General features: G+C 42.9%; 1 protein-coding gene across 2 annotated transcripts in view; it reads left to right on the plus strand.

The window, feature by feature from the left end:
* LOC144692360 (nardilysin-like) overlaps positions 1 to 19,937 on the plus strand; it is a 114,064-nt gene that overhangs the window by 70,403 nt on the left and 23,724 nt on the right. For both annotated transcript variants that reach the window (XM_078561110.1, XM_078561111.1), the window contains 5 exons: positions 1,070 to 1,197; positions 4,612 to 4,777; positions 17,418 to 17,449; positions 18,747 to 18,885; positions 19,606 to 19,653. In XM_078561110.1, coding sequence (XP_078417236.1) covers positions 1,070 to 1,197; positions 4,612 to 4,777; positions 17,418 to 17,449; positions 18,747 to 18,885; positions 19,606 to 19,653 — 513 coding nt within the window. The remainder of the gene's footprint in view (positions 1 to 1,069; positions 1,198 to 4,611; positions 4,778 to 17,417; positions 17,450 to 18,746; positions 18,886 to 19,605; positions 19,654 to 19,937) is intronic.

A 19,937-nucleotide genomic window follows, 5' to 3' on the forward strand; every position in this document is an offset into this window, starting at 1 on the left:
TTCATTGAATTGATTCCTCACAGGTGAATTCAGCCATGATTTAAGTGGGTATCCCTTGTCTCCAACCAGCCAATTGTAAGTATGTTTCGAGTGGCAAAGAAATCAGGGAGGGTCTTTTTCAACTCTTTCGAGTACATTCACAGTTCTTGGTTTCCGGGAGTGGGACATGAACCCACAACCTTCTGATTCAAAGGCGAGGGTGCTATGAACTGAGCCACAGCTGATATCTCAAGAAATCAGGGAGGGTGGACTGCTGCAGGACAAAAGCATCATAGCGTACACCTGCATAATCATCTTTTGTGATTAAGCACCAGCTGTACATCGATGGAGTGGAAATTCTTGTGGTTCACGAGCACTCCAAGTTGATTTGGGGATGTCTGATTATCATATAGAAGGTAATCAGTTGGTGACACCCTGCACTTGTGGGAAGCCAGCCAGAGTTCCAAACCTGATTGTTCATTAATTCTGACTAGCACAGTGTACGTAATTGCCTGTCCAAGCAAGTATCGCATTAGTCACCTGTGTAATGCATTTGCCTGCAGCCAACTAAGATCCTGCAAATGTCATAAGCAGATCCCCAGAAGACTCAGGCAAAGAAGTCAAGAACTTTGACAGCCATTGGAAAAGCTTGTCTACTTGGCTGCAGGTGATCTTCAAACAGGTTGCAAATGGCTGTAACCCCTTGATATAACTCCTAGCAAATAATGATATGGAATAAATTATCACAAAGTGTACTTGGAGCATGGACTTTCAAAGTTTGGAGTCTTGATCTTGGCTGCCGCAATCTATAAGCTCCTAGACTGAGGTTGGATGGGTATCTTTCCATAAGGGAAGGAAATGGAATAGAGTACTGAGTACTTTCTGGTGTTTAGCTGAAGAAGGAAGTATTCTGAAAAATTACATATATGAGAATGAGTTATTCTGAATGCCTTTACTTTAATGTACCAAATGATAAAAAGCACTTTATAACAATAACAAATATGGATGGGTTGTCTTCCCAGTATCCAGTTGATGGGTGTTTTGCAAAATTTTACACTTGAATCATTTAAGCAATTTTTTTTTTCTCCAGCTTCTGTTCCAACTCATCATTGATCATCTGGCTGAGTTTGCAACTACTCCTGATGTGTTTGGAATGATTGTGGAACAATTAAAAAAGAGTTACTTCAATGTTCTAATCAAACCTGAAAAACTGGGAAAGTAAGTGAAGAATTCATGGATGCTTTATTAACACTTGGATCAATTTGTGAGCTTAGACAAGGAACACTTGTGACTTTTTTGCTTTTTAATTTAATTTCTTTTGTTCATTTGGTCAGTTGATTTCACTGTTTCAGCCATGTCTTCTGCAAGATCTCATATAGCATCTAATAAATAGGTTTAGATCTGCTGTTCGTAATATATGTAAATTTTGTGCGACTAGTTTTAGATCATTGCTTTCTTTCTGAATAGTTGACCCTGCTGATCTGTTCTCCCGAATAAAACTATAATTAAAATTAGTGGTCACATCAAGAAACTACAGGTATTAAATACTGTACTCTAGTGTTTGCTAAAGCAAAGCCAGCCATTTTTCTGTCTGTCATCTGGCGCTTCCCAGCTCCAATATGACAAAGATTTTCATTAGAACTATATATTTTCCTTTCCGCTATTTTTAGCAAAATGTAGATGCATACATTTCTGATGGGTGTAAGTGCTCCCAGAATTGCCTCTTCAATTGGTCCTTGATGGAACTGCACAGTAACTGTAGAAAAATGAATATAGCCAATCAAGAGAACAACACAGAAGTCACTCATTTTCAGAGCTACCACTAAAAAGTAATCAGCACCCTGATAGACAAATGAAGAAATGCTTTGCTTGTAGGTTCTCTGTAAATTATTTATTTTTTATTTAATGTCATCCCGCCATCATAAGGTCAGAAGTGGAGATGTTTGCTGATGATTGCTGTTTCAATACCATTTGTAACTCCTCAGATACTGAAGTAGACTATGCCCAGGACATTCTTAAGTGGCAAGGAACATGCGTACCACACATTGTCAGGCAATGACCATCACCAATAAGAAAAAATCTGACCATCTCCTCATGACATTCAACAGCATTATTACTGCTGAATCTGCCACCATCAACATCCTAGAATCAGAGGATGGTTAAAGCACAGAAGAAGGCTATTTAACCCTTCATGTCCTTGCCAGCTCTCTCAGAGCAGCTCAGCTAGCCCCACACCTCTGGCTTTTCCCCATAGCTCTGAAGATCTTCTCAGATAATTATCCAGTTCTCTTTTGAAGGCCACAATTAAATCTGTCTCCAGTAGACATCATGCAGTGCATTCCAGATCCTAACCGCTTGATGTGTAAAAATGTTTTTCTTAATGTTGCCGCTGCTGCTTTTACCAAGTACCTTAAATCAGTGTCCTCTGGTTCTCAATCCTTCTGCTAATGGGAACAGTTTCTCCTGATGCACTCTGTCTAGACCCCTCATGATTTTGAACACCCCTATCAAATCTCTTAATTTTCTCTCCTCCAAGGAGAACAGCCTCAGCTTCCCCAACCTATCCATGTAACTGAAGCTCTTCATCCCTGGATTATTCTTGTGAATCTTTTCTGTGCCCTCTCCAATACCTTCCCATCATTCCTGAAGTGTGGCACTCAGAACTGGACACAGTACTCCAGTTGAGCATGACCCAGTTTTTTTTTTACAGGTTTATCATAACTTCCTTGCCCCAATTTATGAAACCCATATACTTCATTAACCGCTTTCTAAAACAGCTTTGCCACCTTCAGTGATTTGTGGCCCCACATATCAGGGTCTCATGCTCTTGTACACTTGTAGAATTGTACTCTTTTAAGTTATATTGCCTCTCATTGTTCTTCCTACCAAAATGATCACTTCACACTTCTCTGCATTAAGTTTCATCAGCCAGTTGTCTGCCCTTTCCAACATCCTGTCTATGTCCTCTTGAAGTTTATCACTATCTTCCTCCCAGTTCACAATACTTCCAAGTTGTGTCATCTGCAAATTTTAACTTTGTGTCCTGTATACACCCAAGTCTAGGTCATTAATATAAATCAAGAAAAGCGGGAGTCCTAATACTGACCCCTGTGGGAACCCCACTAGGCACGTACCATCCTCCAAAGCAACTGTTTCCTGTCACTAAGTCAACTTTGTATTCATGCTGCCACTGACTCTCATTCCATTTTGCTGACAAGTCTGTTACATGGCACTTTATCGAACACTTTTTGGAAGTCCATGTCTATCAACAGCATTACCCTCATCAACTCTTTATATTATCTTGTCAAAAAACTGAATCAAATTAGTTAAACATGATTTACCCTTAACAAATCTCTACTGACTTTCCTTAATTAATATAGATGTTGGAGTTTTAAGTTGACCGTTGAAGCCTAAAAAAAACCTTCCAAAAACAGGGGACAGCTTATAGTCCAAGTATAAAAGTGAACTGTGGATGTAGTGTGGGTGGCCACCTTTTTGAAATATCATTGGCTCCTGACGCAGAGTGGGCATGTCTTAAACTCCCATGCAAATTCGCTACACAGCCCTATTCTCTATCTTTTTATTCATGCATGGTATGTGGACATTGCCGACTAGGCTAGCATTTATTGCCCATATCTAATTGCCCTTGAGAAGGTGGTGGTGAGCTGCATCCTTGAACTGCTGCAATCCATGCAGTGTAGGGACACCCACAGTGCTGTTAGGGAGGGAGGTCCAGGATTTTGACCCAGCGACTGAAGAACGGCAATAAATTTCAAAGTCAGGATGGGGAGTGACTTGGAGGGGAACTTCCAGGTGGTGGTGTTCCCATCTGTCTGCTGCCCTTGTCCTTCTAGTTGGTAGTGGTCTTGGGTTTGGAAGGTGCTGTGGAAGGAGCCTTGGTGAATTCCTGCAGTGCATCTTGTAGATGGAACACACTGCTGTTACTGTGTATCAGTGGTGGAGGGAGTGAATGTTTGTGGATGTGGTGCCAATCAAGTGCATCGCCTTACTCTCTATCTCTTTTGTCATCCAGGGAGCTCTGGCTTTTTTGTCCCCCCCTTTCCCCTACATGGAATGTACCTCGTATGTACCCAAACTTTCTCCTCTTTAAAGCCCTCCCTCTTGCACTGTCTCTCTGGGCATCAGGGTTTGAATCTCACCATGGCAGATGGTGAAATTTGAATTTGATAAAAAATCTGAAACTAATGACGACCATGAAACCATTGTTGATTGTCATAAAAACCAATCTGGTTCACTAATGCTCTTTGGAGAAAGGAATCTGCTGTCCTTACCTGGTCGAGCCTACATGTGACTCCAGACCCACAGCAATGGAGTTGACTCTTAACTGCCCTCTGAAGTGGCCTAGCAAGCCACTCAGTTTTCAAGGACATTTAGGGATGGGCAATAAATGCTAGCCCAGCCAGCAACACTTACATCCAATGAACGAATAAAAAAAAATGTGAAATTGTACTCTAGCATATTGTAGTGTTGACAAATGCTTAAAGGAAAGGAGGGAAACACCCAATGTATCCTAGACCTGGTTGTAATCATATCAGAGATTTTCATTTAAGATAGTAAATTTGAAATATATGTATCATTAAGTAGATTTTCTGTTGTGTTGTCTCTTTGCAGAGATGTACGTCTATTAATTCTAGAGCATGGACGGTGGTCTTTGATGCAGAAGCACCAAACTTTGATGAAAGATGGATCTACAATTGAGGCATTGATGTCATTTGTGAAGAACTTCAAATCTCAACTTTTTGTGGAAGGATTAGTGCAAGGAAATTTCACAAGCCAAGTAAATGTTTTATTGTGACATTGTCAACCAGCTAGAAGTTGTTCCTATTAGCTTTGAGTATGTATCAGCATTTTGAAGACCAAAGCAAAAATGTAACAATGTGAGGGAAGTCTTCAATCTAAGAATATTAATATTCTTGATGAAGACCTGTTTCAGTACTCTACATTTACATAGGATATATGGCACAGAAACAGGCCATTTGGCCTAACAAATTCATGCTAGTGCTTATGACCCACTCGAGCCACCTCCCATTCTTCCACATGTAAATCTATCATTGTAACCATCTATCCACTTCCCCTCATGCTTGTCTAGATTCCCTTTAAATGCATTTCTCCAATTTGCTTCAACCACTCTCTGTAGTAGTGAGTTTCACATTCTCACAGTTCTTTTAGGTAAAAAAAATTCTTCTGAATTCACTATTAGATTTCTTGGTATCTGATATTGATGGGCTCTAGTTATGCTTTTGCCCACAATTGGAAATATTCTTCCTCTATTCACTCTATCAAAACCTTTTATAATTTTAAAGACCAGAGGACATAATCTCAAAGGGGCCACCCACTTAAGACAGAGATGAGGAGGAATTTCTTCTCTGAGGGTAGTGAATCTGTGGGATTCTTTACCACAGAGGGCTGTAGAGGCTGGGTTGTTAAGGATATTCAAGAGTGAGATAGACAGATTTTTAATCAGTAAGGGAATCAAGGGTTATGGGGAAAAGACGGGAAAGTGGAGGTGAGGATTATCAGATCAGCCATGATCTCATTGAATGGCGGAGCAGACTCGACGGGTCAAATGGCCTACTTCTCCTACGTCTTATGGTCTTATTCTCAGCCTCTCAAAATCAGCCTTTCTCCAATCTAATAACCTAGTTTTATCATATGGATGTCCTCCTTTATCATCATCTTAAAGTGTAATATATTATGGTCATAGTTGTCTAAATGTTCCCCCTACTTTTACTTCTCTTATTTCCTCCGGTTCAATCTCCATTACTAAATCCAATAGAGAAACTTCTTTTGTTGGGCTTTCTGCATATTGGTTAGAAAGGAGTCTTGTATCCATTGTAGGAACTCCATTCCCTAATCCCCATTACCTACCTCTTCTGTCCATTTAATATCCGATGAAATTCCCCATCACTATCATTTGATGTTTTTTACTCAATTCCCTAATTTATCTAATTATATCTTCCTTCACTTCCCTTCCACTACTTGGTAGTCTCATCTATTAGTGTGATTGATCCTTTATTCTCTATTAACTCTATTCATGTGGATTCTATTTTTATGTTGTTGTTAGCTGCAGCTCTTTTTTCAATTGCCATTATGTTATCCTGAGCATAAAAGCTAAAGAGAAAGCATACAATGTGGCGAAGAGCAGTGGGAAACCAGGGGATTGGGAAGCCTACAAAGACCAACAGAGGACAACTAAAAAAGAAATAAGGAGGGAGAAGATTAAATATGAGGGTAAACTATCCAGTAATATAAAAGAAGATTGCTAGAGTTTTTTTTAGATATATAAAGGGTAAGAGAGAGGCAAAAGTGGACATTGGGCCGCTGGAAAATGACTCTGGAGAAGTAGTAGTGGGGAACAAAGAAATGGCGGAGGAACTGAATAGGTACTTTGCGTCAGTCTTCACGGTGGAAGATACGAGTAACATCCCCAAAGTTCAAGAGAGTCGGGGTGCAGAGGTGAGTATGGTGGCCATTACCAAGGAGAAGGTGCTAGAAAAACTGAAAGGTCTGAAGGTGGATAAATCACCTGGACCAGATGGATTACACCCCAGAATTCTGAAGGAGATAGCTGAAGAGATAGTGGAGGCGTTAGTGGTGATCTTTCAGGAATCACTGGAGTCAGGGAGGGTCCAAGATGACTGGAAAATCGTTAATGTAAGCCCCCTGTTTAAGAAGGGAGTGAGGCAAAAGACGGGAAATTACAGGCCGATTAGCCTGACCTCGGTCGTTGGTAAGATTTTAGAGTCCATTATTAAGGATGAGATTTCAGAATACTTGGAAGTGCATGGCAATATCGGGCAAAGTCAGCATGGTTTCATCAAGGGGAGGTCATGCCTGACAAATCTGTTAGAATTCTTTGAGGAGGCAACGAGTAGGTTAGACAAAGGAGAGCCAATGGATGTTATCTACTTGGACTTCCAGAAGGCCTTTGACAAGGTGCCGCACAGGAGGCTGCTCAGTAAGATAAGAGCCCATGGTGTTAGAGGCAAGGTACTAGCATGGATAGAAGACTGGCTGTCTGGCAGGAGGCAGAGAGTGGGGATAAGGGGGTCCTTCTCAGGATGGCGGCCGGTGACTAGTGGAGTTCCACAGGGGTCAGTGTTGGGACCACAACTTTTCACTTTATACATTAATGATCTAGATGAAGGAACTGAGGGCATCCTGGCTAAGTTTGCAGATGATACAAAGGTAGATGGAGGTACAGGTAGTATTGAGGAGGCAGGGAGGCTGCAGAAGGATTTGGACAGGTTAGGAGAATGGGCTAAGAAGTGGCAGATGGAATACAACGTGGGGAAGTGTGAGTTCATGCACTTTGGTAGGAAGAATAGAGGCATAGACTATTTTCTAAGTGGGGAGAGAATTCATAAGTCTGGAGTGCAAAGGGACTTGGGAGTCCTAGTCCAGGATTCTCTTAAGGTTAACTTGCAGGTTGAGTCGGTAGTTAGGAAGGCAAATGCAATGTTGGCATTTATTTCGAAAGGACTAGTATATAAAAGCAGGGATGTGCTGCTGAGGCTTTATAAGGCTCTGGTCAGACCACATTTAGAATATTGTGAGCAATTTTGGGCCCCGTATCTCAGGAAGGATGTTCTGGCCCTGGAGAGGGTCTAGAGGAGGTTCACGAGAATGATCCCAGGAATGAAAGGCTTAACATATGAGGAACATTTGAGGACTCTGGGTCTATACTCGATGGAGTTTAGAAGGATGAGGGGAGAATCTGATTGAAACTTACAGAATACTGAAAGGCCTGGATAGAGTGGATGTGGGGAAGATGTTTCCATTAGTAGGAGAGACTAGGACCGGAGGGCATAGCCTCAGAGTAAAGGGAAGACCTTTTAGAACAGAGATGAGGAGAAACTTCTTTAGCCAGAGAGTGGTGAATCTATGGAATTTATTGCCACAGAAGGCTGTGGAGGCCAGGTCATTGAGTGTATTTAAGACCGAGATAGATAGGTTCTTGATTGGTAAGGGGATCAAAGGTTACGGGGAGAAGGCGGGAGAATGGGTTGAGAAGTTTATCAGCCATGATTGAATGGCGGAGCAGACTCGATGGGCCGAATGACCTAATTTCTGCTCCTATGTCTTATGGAGTAAGTACAGATATTCCACCTCACCTTTCCACCCCCCCACTCTATCTTTTCCAAATATTTATATCCTACAATGTTTAATTCCCAGTCCTGATTTCTCTGTAGCCATGTAGTATGTCTTGTTCCTCCAATGCATCATTGCCTCCAACTTTCCTGTTTGATTATGGACAGTATGTCCATTGCTGTGTACACACATCTTAGCTCAATTTTAATAGGATTCCCTCTCACTTTATGCTTAATCATCTTTTTAGACTCTTGTTCTTGAACTATTAATTGCCTTGCTTTCAATGTCCTCCCTTACTTTATTCTTTCCTATGCTCTCCTTACCTGTTTTGTCTACATCTAGGCTGCTTTATGTTTCTTGTAGATCCCTTCACCATTTTACCAGATTCAAGCCTTTGCCAACTCCCTATTCACCTTTTCCCCTACCTCATTGGGACAGGTCTTTCCTGACCGAGAGCTTGTGCCAATGTCCCATGATAGCGAGTCCCTCTTTTCCATACCAGTCCTTTAGGCACATGTTAATTCTCCTGAACTATCTGCTCCTATTCCAATTTGCATTTGACTCGAACAATAATCCAGAGATTATTACCCTTGAGGCCCTGCTTTTTAATTTAGAGCCTAACTCCTGACTGTCTTTCAGCAGAACCTCCTCCCTGTTCCTGCCTATGTTGTTTGTTCCAATATGGACAGCACCAATTGGATTTAACCCTCCCTTTCCAAGTTCCCTCCAGTCACCATGAGACATTCCTTATCTTGCTGCCAGGTAGGCAACACACTTTTTGGGATTCTTGTCCTTGGCTGCAGAGGATGCTATCTATCCTCCTCATTGTGGAGTCGCCTATTATTACCATATTTATATTCTGCTCTTTGCCACCACAACCCCCTTTGGAAAGCTATCTGAGCTACAATTTTCACAATTCTAACAGAATCACAGAATCTAACAGTGCAGAAGAGGCCCTTCGGCCCATCGAGTCTGCACCGACACGTGAGAAACACCTGATCTACTTACCTACCTAATTCCATTTACCAGTGCTTGGCTCATAACATTCAAGGCTAAGTGCTAATCCAGGTACTTTTTGAAGGATGTGAGGCAAGCCGCCTCCACCACCCTCCCAGGCAGTGCATTCCAGACCATCACCACCCTCTGGGTAAAAAAGTTTTTCCTCACATCCCCCCTAAACCTCCTGTCCCTCACCTTGAACCTATGTCCCCTTGTGACTGACCCTTCAACTATCCACCCTGTCCATGCCCCTCATAATCTTGTACACCTCGATCAGGTCGCCCCTCAGTCTTCTCTGCTCCAACGAAAACAACCCAAGTCTATCCAATCTCTCTTCATAACTTAAATGTTTCATCCCAGGCAACATCCTGGTGAATCTTCTTTGCACCCCCTCTAGTGCAATCACATCCTTCTTATAATGTGGCGACCAGAACTGCACACAGTACTCCAGCTGTGGCCTCACCAAGGTTCTATACAACTCCAACATGACCTCCCTACTTTTGTAATCTATGCCTCGATTGATAAAGGCAAGTGTCCCATAGGCCTTTTTCACCACCCCACCAACATGCCCCTCCACCTTCAGAGATCTATGGACACACACGCCAAGGCCCCTTTGTTCCTCAGAACTTCCTAGTGCCGTTCATTGAATACTTCCTTGTCAAATTACTCCTTCCAAAGTGTATCACCATACACTTTTCAGGGTTAAATTCCATCTGCCACTTATCTGCCCATTTGACCATCCCTTCTATATCTTCCTGTAGCCCAAGACACTCAACCTCACTGTTAACCACCCAGCCAATCTTTGTGTCATCCGCAAACTTACTAACCCTACCCCCCACATAGTCATCTATGTCGTTTATATAAATGACAAATAATAGGGGACCCAGCACATCCCTGTGGTACGCCACTGGACACTGGCTTCCAGTCACTAAAGCATCCTCCTCTGCCTCCTACAACTAAGCCAATTTTGAATCCACCTTATCAAATTACCCTGTATCCCATGTGCCTTTGCCTTCTTTAGGAGTCTCCCATGTGGGACCTTGTCAAAGGCTTTGCTGAAATCCATATAAACTACATCCACTGCACGACCCTCATCTACACACCTGGTCACCTCCTCAAAATATTCAATCAAATTTGTTAGGCATGACCTCCCTCTGACAAAGCCATGCTGACTATCCCTAATCAAACCTTGCCTTTCCAAGTGGAGATAGATTCTCTCCTTCAGAATTTTCTCCAATAGTTTCCCTACTACTGATGTGAGACTCACTGGCCTGTAGTTCCCTGGCTTATCTCTACAGCCCTTCTTAAATAACAGAACCACATTAGCTGTTCTCCAGTCCTCTGGCACCTCCCCTGTGGCTAGAGAGGAATTAAAAATTTGGGTGAGAGCCCCTGCGATCTCCTCCCTTGCCTCCCTCAGCAATCTGGGATACAAATCATCCGGACCTGGAGATTTGTCCACTTTTAAGCCTGCCAACACCCCCAATACCTTGTCACTCCCTATATCAATTTGCTCAAGAACCTTGCAGTCTCTCTCCCCGAGTTCAATACCTTCATCCTCATTCTCTTGGGTGAAGACGGATGTGAAGTATTCGTTCAACACTCTACCGATGACCTCTGGCTCCACCCATAGATTGCCCCCTTGGTCCCTACTCTTTCCCTGGTTATCCTCTTCCCATTGATATACTTATAGAATGTCTTGGGATTTTCCCTACTTTTACCAGCCAGAGCTTTCTCATATCCCCTCTTTGCTCTCCTAATTGCTTTCTTAAGCTCCACCCTGCACTTTCTGTACTCCACTAATGCCTCCGCTGATTTGCTCCCCTTGTACCTGCTAAAAGCCTCTCTATTCCTTCTCATCGTATCCTGAATTTCCCTGGTTATCCATGGTTCTCTGGGCTTGTTACTCCTTCCTATCACCCTAGAGGGAATATGTTGAGCCTGTACCCTCCCCATTTATTTTTTGAACACCCTCCACTGCTCCTCTGTAGATTTCTCCATATGTGGCTGTTCCCAGTCTACCTTGGCAAGATCCTGCCTTATTTAACTAAAATCCGCTCTCCTCCAATCCAAAACATTTTTATGCAACTTGTCTATTTCTTTGTCCATAACGAGCTTTAATTGAACCATGTTGTGTTCGCTATCATAAATGCTGCCCCACCACCACCTTGGCCACCTGTCGAGCTTCATTCCCCAGAATTAGGTCCAGCAATGCGCCGTCCCTTGTTGGACCCTCTACATATTGACCTAAAAAGTTCTCCTGTACACATTTCAAGAAATCCACTCCATCCAAGCCCTTAACACTATGGGCAGAATCTTCTGGGTGGCGGAGCCCGCACGCCAGCGCTTAAAATGTCGCGCGAGAGTCCTGACATCAGCGCGCAGCATCGTGATATTTTGGTCGGTGGGCGCGCAATGCAGCGGGACACACGTCCATCATTAATTAAAGGCCTCGTTAAGGCCCTTAACTTGCCAATCGTCGACTATTTTGAGGGGCCCGTGCGAACTTTGGCTCGGTGCATGGGCCCAATGGGCAGGCGGGTAGGTGATTTTTTTTTTTTTTACAAACCTCATCCAGTGGCGGGATGAGGTTTGATAGCGGTTTTAAAAATGTTTAATAAAGTTTTTGTTTATTTCATTAACATGTCCCATCTCGTGTGACATTTTCACATCAGGGGGACATGTTAATGAATTTTTTATTCTATTTTTTATATTTGCCAGCCTTTCAGTGATCTCCCTGAGGCAGCACTTTGCCTCAGGGAGATGTGTGCTCTTTCGGGCGCATGCGTGAAAGAGCGCACTCTGACAGTTGGGGAATCCCCCTCCGCCCCCCGTACAGGAAGTGCATAGCGCTTCCCGTTGGGCGGCCCGCTGGGCAGGCCTTAATTGGCTCGCCCACTTAAAATGGAGGCGGGGCCTGTTTTGGTGGCGGTGATCGGCTGCCCGCCCACCACCGAGCCGGTGGGGCCTGCCCGCCCACCACCGAGCCGGTGGGGCCCGCCCGTCCATCAAGGGCAAAATTCTGCCCTCTGTCTATCCCAATTAATGTTGGGAAAGTTGAAATCACCTAATATAATTACCCTATTGTTTTTGTTTTTACACACCTCCACAAATTGTGCACATATTTGCTCCTCAATTTCCCGCTGACTATCTGGGGGTCTATAGTAAACACCTAACAATGTGGCTGCCCCTTTTTTATTCCTAAGCTCTACCCGCAAAGCTTCATTCAGTGCCCCCCTCCAAGATGTTATCTCTCCTTACTGCAATAACTGACTCCTTAACTAATAATGCAATGCCTCCTCCTCTTTTACCCCCTCCCCTGTCTCGCCTGAAGATTCTATATCCTGGAATGTTGAGCTGCCAATCCTGCCCCTCCCTCAACCACGCCTCAGTGATAGCTACTAGATCACAATTCCACGTGTCAATCCTCACCCTTAACTCATCTGTTTTGCCTGTAATACTCTTGGCATTAAATTAGAGGTCATCCAGCCTTGCCTCACTGCCTTGAAACTTAATGCAGCTGTACTCCATCTGACTTGATTGTTTTAATGTATTATAATGTGTCCCTGTTCTGTTAATATTGTCCCCTCCCCCTGCTGAATTAGTTTAAACTCCTCCCAACAGCACTAGCAAACCCGCCTGCAAGGATGTTAGTCCCACTCTGGTTCAGATGTAGACCGTCCCGCTTGTACAGGTCCCACCTTCCCTATTGCGTAAAGTTGGTGTGCAAGTTTCTTTTGCCCATCAGAAGCTCCTGGGTTCAATTCCCAAGCTGTACTGAGTTAGCTCATCTCAGCTAGGGTAGCAATAAGATTCTGAACTAAAATTGAGCTTGTTTCCCTTGATAGGAGGGTGTGCAAATAGCCATGGGCTCCTGCTTTTGATTGCTGCTGGAAAGTGTGCATGTATCAATATTGGCTGAGGACATGATTGAACTTAACTGTTGACAGAGTGCACAACAGCTACTCTCTAGACTCATATATGAAGGATGGCCATTGGGTGTGATACCAGAAGCTTATGTAGTGGTAATCCATAAGGACAGTTGATTCCTTCTGGAAAGGAAGAGGAGAGAAAACCATAAAAAAAAACAAGTTAAATGCATGGTAATGTATTGATCGAGATTATAGGAAAAGAATGATTTGTATTTATATAGCATTTATCACATTCACCAGAATATCCAAAAGTGTTTTCCAATCAATAGATTACTTCTGAATTGCAGTCACTATTGTTATGTGGGCAACAGTTGCTCCTAATGCTGTTTTGTAGCAGTATCATCACATGTTATTGTGAAATTTGTATTGTGATCATGGTGTGAGTCCAATAGAATTGAGCTGTTTTTACTTTTTCTATTTTTTTCTATTCTGTCTTGGGATGTGGGCGTTGCTGGCTAGACCAGCATTTATTGCCCATCCCTAATTACCCTTGAGAAGGTGGCGATGGGCTGCCTTCTTAAACTACCGCAGTCCATGGCTGGATTTTTATGGCCCCGTTGCGACAGGAATGGGCCTGTAAAATACGGCGAGCCATCTAAACTCCATTGACCTCGCTGTCGTAAAATTCCGCCCCATGTATGGTAGGAACACCCACAGTGCTGGTAGGAAGGGAGTTCCAGGATTTTGACCCAGCAACAGTGAAGGAACAGTGATATATTTCAAAGTCAGGATGGGGAGTGACTTGGAGGAGAACTTCCAGGTGGTGGTGTTCCCATTTATCTGCTGCCCTTGTCCTTCGAGATGGTAGTGGTCTTGGGTTTGGAAGGTGCTTTCAAAGGAGTCTTGGTGAATTCCTGCAGTGTATCTTGTAGATGTGCGCACTGCTGCTACTGTGCATCGATGGTGGAGGGAGTGAATAATTGTGGATGTGGTGCCAATCAAGTGGGCTGCTTTGTCCTGGACGGTGTCAAGTTTCTTGAGTGTCGTGGGAGTTGCACTCATCCAGGCAAGTGGGGAGTATTCCATCACACTTCTGACTTGTGCCTTGTAGATGGCTTCAGGGAGTCAGGAGGTGAGTTACTTGCTGCAGGATTCCTAGCCTCTGACCTGCTCTTGTAGCCACAGTATTTATATGGCTAGTCCAGTTCAGTTTCCAGTTCAGTTTATGGTCAATGGTAACCCCCAGGATGTTGATAGTGATGGTAATGCCATTGAACGTCAAGGGGCGATGGATGCTCTCTTGTTGGAGATCGTCAATGCCTGACACTTGTGTGGCGCGAATGTTACTTGCCACTTGTCAGCCCAAGCCCGGATATTGTCTGGGTCTTGCTGCATTTGGACGTGGACTGCTTCAGTATCTCAGGAGTCATGAATGGTGCTGAACATTGTGCAATCATCAGCGAACATCCCCACTTCTGTCCTTGTGATGGAAGGAAGGTCATTGCTGAAGCAGTTGAAGATGGTTGGGCCGAGGACACTACCCTGAAGAACTCCTGCAGTGATGTCCTGGAGCTGAGATGATTGAGCTCCAACAACCACAACCATCTTTCTTTGTGCTAGGTGTGACTCCAACCAGTGGAGAGTTTTCCCCCCTGATCCCCATTGACTACAGTTTTGCTTGGGCTACTTGATGCCACACTCGGCCAAATGTGGCCTCGATGTCAAGGGCATTCAGCCTCGCCTCACCTCGGGAGTTCAGCTCTTTTGTCCATGTTTCAACGAAGGCTGTAATGAGGTCAGGGGTTGAGTGGCTCTGGTGGAACCCAAACTGGACGCCAGTGAACAGGTTATTGCTAAGCGGTTGCTGCTTGATAGCACTGTTGATGACCCCTTCCATTACTGTACTGATGATCAAGAGTAGACTGGTGGGTCAGTAATTGGCCGGGTTGGATTTGTCCTGCTTTTTGTGTACAGGACATACCTGAGCAATTTTCCACATAGCCAGGTATATGCCAATGTTCTTGCTGTACTGGAACAGTTTGGATAGAGGCACGGCAAGTTCTGGAGCACAAGTCTTCAGTACTATTGCTGGAATATTTTCAGGCCTCATAGCCTTTGTACGATTCAGTGCCTTCGGCTGTTTCTTGATATCACGTGGAGTGAATCGAAGTGGTTGAAGACTGGCATCTGTGATGCTGGGGACCTCTGGAGGAGGCCGAGATGGATCATCCATTCGGCACTTGTGGCTGAAGATTGTAGCAAATACTTCAGCCTTATCTTTTGCACTGATGTGTTGGGCTCCCCCATCATTGAGGATGGGGATATTTGTGGAGCCTCCTCCAGTGAGTTGCTTAATTGCCCACCACTATTCACGACTGGATATGGCAGGACTGCAGAGCTTAGATCTGATCCATTGGTTGTGGGATCGCTTAGCTCTATCACTTGCTGGTTATGCTGGATGGCACAAAAGTAGTCCTGTGTTATAGCTTCACCAGGTTGACACCTCATTTTTAGGTATGCCTGGTGCTGCTCCTGGCATACCCTCTTGCACTCTTCATTGAGCCAGGGTTGATCCCCTGGCTTGTTGGTAATGGTAGAGTGGGGGATATGTCAGGCCATGACGTTACAGATTGTGGTTGAGTAATAAAATTCTGCTGCTGCTGATGGCTTAGAGTGCCTCACGGATGCCTGGTATAGAGTTGCTAGATCTGTTTGAAACCATTTAGCACAGTGGTAGTGCCACACAACACGATGGAGGGCATTCTCATTCTGAAGGCGGGACTTCGCCTCCAAGGACTGTGCAGTGGTCATTCCTACTGACACTGTCATGGACAGATGCATCTGTGGCAGGTAGATTGGTGAGGATGAGGTCAAGTATGTTTTTCCCTCCTTTTGGTTCCCTCACCACCTGCCGCAGACCCCGTCTGGCAGCAATGCCCTTTAGGACTCGACTAGCTTAATCAGTAGTGGCGCTACCGAGCTACTCTTGGTGATGGACATTGAAGTTCCCCACTCGCCAGAGTTCATTCTGCGCCCTTGCTTCCCTCAGTGCTCCCTCCAAGTGATGTTCAACATGGAGGAGCACTGATTCATCAGCTGAGGGAGGGCAGAATGTGGTAATCAGCTGGAGGTTTCCTTGCCCACTGTTCCCCTGTTGCTTGACTCTCCTGCATTGGCACATATGCCCTTTCTTCCTCCACCCAGTCTTCTGTTATTGGTGTTTTTTCTTCTCCCTGAACCATCCATGATACCCCTTTTCTTCCTCGTCTGTGTGCTATCCCTGGCAGCATCATCCACAAACACTGACTAGGTTTCTACGTAAATGCTGAATACACTCAACTCTGTCTCTCCACTGCCTCTGTGCTGTTAGGCTGCTTCGTCAACTTCTAGTTTTGAATGAGCAGCAATTTCCTTCAGCGAATCAGGAGTATACAAGCTGTCGTCTTAGTGCTCACCACAGACTCTAAACCCTTATTCACCCCATCCCCTTCCTAGCTTGTGACCTTGGGGGTGCCTCCTTCCACCTCTAATTATCACCCACCTCCACCCCCTGTTTCACATCTGCTCAAATCCTTACCCATCCCTTTGACACTTTTGGACTTAATTACTCCATTGCTCTTCAGGCTGGCTTCCCATCTTCTGTCCCCCATAAAGTTCACCTCATTAAAACTGTTGCTTGTACCTGTCCTTGCAGATGCACTAGGGCTCTCAGACCCCCATTGCCAGATTTAAACTATCTTCCTATCCCAACTTCTCCAATGCTACATACCTTCACCTCGCGCAGACTCTGCATTTCTCTTACTCTGATTGCTCGTACATTCCCCTGTTCTCTTCTGATTAGCTTTGGTGGCCATGCCATTTCCAGTTAGATCCCCATGCTCTGAAATTCCCTTACTATTTCTTTACCTCTCCAACCTTGCTCTATAAGGCTCTTCTCCAATCCTTTAACCAAACTTTTAATTACAGCCTCCTAACATTCTTTGGTTTGGCATTCATTTTCTTCCTTCAACCTCTGTGTAGTACTTTGGGAGGTTCTTCTATGTCAAAGATGCTAAATAATACAAGTTCTGGTTATTGCTGGTCTGTACTTTTATTCCCTTAACTCCAGCATCTGACACAAGTGGACATGTGATCTAACCCCAGACTGTTGCTGATACCACCTGGGACCTGGCTGGCAGAAGCCAAATGAGGCAAAAATGTAGTGGTTTTCCAACTTCATTGTGTGGGAAACTGCAAGTGTTAACATAAATATATTTCACTCAGAAGAAAACCAACTCTGACATTGAACCATATTAAAAATCCATTCTGGCAGAGGATATTTAATATATAAATATCTTAGTGCTTTGTATGTGCAGTAAATCTCCTTTGTTCATGTAATCAAATTACTTGATTACTTCTTGATTAATAATCATGAGTTTTTTTTATATGAAACTAACAATTTTTTTCTCTCCCAAGGAGTCTGTTGAGTTTCTAAACTATGTTGTGAAGTAAGTACTTTGTTTCTTCTCGCCATTTTAAGTATTTAGTGTGTAAAAACTAAATTCATAATGATCCTTTGCTATATTATTCCAATGAATAGCATAATATTGTTTTTGTTAAACAAAATTTAACTATATTACCCAGTCCTTGTACCCTCTTCTAACAGGGAAAAGCTACCTTATCTAAACCTGTCATAATCTTATACACCTCTATCATATCTCCCCTCAACCTCCTTTGCTCCAAGGAGAACAGCCCCAGCTTCTCCAGCCTAACCTTGTAGCTAATTTCCCTCATCCTTTGAACCATTCTGTTAGACCTCCTCTGCAACCTCTCTAGGACTTTTACATCCTTCCTAAAATGTGGTGACCAGCACTAGACACAATACTCTAGTTATGGCCCAACCAGATCTTTATAAAGGTTCAGTATAACTTCTCTGCTTCTGTACTTTATACTTCTACTTATGAAGCCCAAGGTCCCATATGCTTTGCTAACTACTCTCAATATGTGTTGCGACCTTTGAAGATATATGCATGTGAACCCCCAGGTCCTTCTGTCTCTGCACACTCTTAGAACTGTGTAGTTAAGCATATATCACCTCTCCCTATTCCTCTGCCAAAATGCATCACCTCACACTTCTCTATATTAAATTCTATCAGCCACTTGTATGCCCATTCTGCTAGCCTATTTATGTCCTGTTGCAATATATTGGTATCAGCCACACTGTTGGTGACACCTCCAAGTTCAGTATCATTGACAGTTTTTGAATTTTTACTCTGTACTCCATTTGTACATATCAAAAAAAAGCAGTGCCCCTAGCACTGATGCTTGGGGAACACCACTATCTACCATCCTCCAGCCTGAAAAACAACTATTTACTACAACCTGCCGTTATCTGTCCTTAAGCCTTCCATAAAAAAATTCTTTTTTAACCAGCCTTTTAAAATCCAAATAGATACCACCCATTGCATTCTCTTCATCAACTTTCCCTGTTACTTCATCAAAAAATTCAGTTTGATTAGTCAAACATGATCTGCCTTTTACAAATCTGTGCTGACTCTCCTTAATTAACTTAAACCTCTCCAAGTGCCTGTAAACCTCTCCAAGTGCCTGTTAATATTTTCCTTGATTACTATTTCTAAAACTACCCACCACTGATCTTAAATTGACTTGCCTCTACTTACTAGGAATGATTTATATTTATTAATATGTATTTACTTATTTCCATCTCGCTTAGCATTTTTAAAAAATGTGACTGATTACTGTGCTTTTGTTCAGTGAATAAGAAATATGTTAATTATATAACAGAAAGCTGCAGTGCAAGCCACTGGCGAAGCCAGGACCTGTCCAATTCAAGGTAGTGGAATTACCAAATAAACCACACGTGTGCAAAGTAAGGTCTTTCAACAAAAATGATGCAAATTCAGAGGTCACTGTTTATTACCAGGTAGGTCACTAATAGTTATCCATTTGTTTTTCACTCAATTTTAGTTCTTTTAGCTCTCCAATGTGACTGAATTGTACCTGTCATGAGCAACATTTTGATGATGTTAACATTCATTTAGCACCTCCACATATAACATGTCTGAGATAGCAAACACACATTGTTGACATTGAAAAGTGTAACTGCATTTTGTTTTCAATATAACTTTTATTGGAGCATTTTTGTTATAACACTCATTTTTACACTTGCAATGTTCCAGTCATAATTGTAGCAAAGTCAAAAAGGCTTTGCATATCATAAAATTTATTTGTGCCTATCAAAGCAGTGGCGCTACTATCCAAACTGCATGCAACTTGTGTGTTCAAAAGATCACTGCAGCACAGGTTTATGATCTTCACATTCTATGATAATATTTCCCTGTATTTCTTAGTAACTATGGTAAATTTTTATGGAGAATATTTTTAATGTGAATTTCATTTTGACATTAACTTTATAACTTTGCCAAATGGAAAGTTGACCACATAGCTGGATGATGTATTATGAATGAACTTTATTAAATACATAAATATATTAACATAGAAACAGATTCCAACTTTCAGCATACTTGATTTCATGGGCCTGTTGCCCTTTCATTTTAAAGTTCTGTTGCTTATCTTAATGTGGTCATTAATAATTAACTGTTCGTTCTTAAAAGAAACTCTTAATTTTCAATTTACTTTTCAGTCAGGTCCTCGGAAAGTAAAGGATTATGCACTCATGGAACTACTTATTGTAAGTGAATTATACTAAGCTATGCATAAGGTTTTCTGTTTGGTTTTAGAATTTTAAAAGTATACCAGTTTTTGAAAGAATTATTGAGACAGCCAGTGTATTCTTGCCAGTAGGTCTTTAGAATGTTGAATCTTGGTGAAATTTTCCTCATTATTTTCCCTCGTCCTTTTGATGGTATTTGCAAATTTAGGAGATGTTGCTTATGTCACATTAGGTTTTGTAGAAATTATAGCACAAATATAGTTCATTTGGTCTCTTGAATCTCTACCATTCCTAGCTCTTAA

This window comes from Cetorhinus maximus, chromosome 17 (assembly GCF_964194155.1).
Source record: "Cetorhinus maximus chromosome 17, sCetMax3.hap1.1, whole genome shotgun sequence".
Lineage (NCBI taxonomy): Eukaryota > Metazoa > Chordata > Chondrichthyes > Lamniformes > Cetorhinidae > Cetorhinus > Cetorhinus maximus.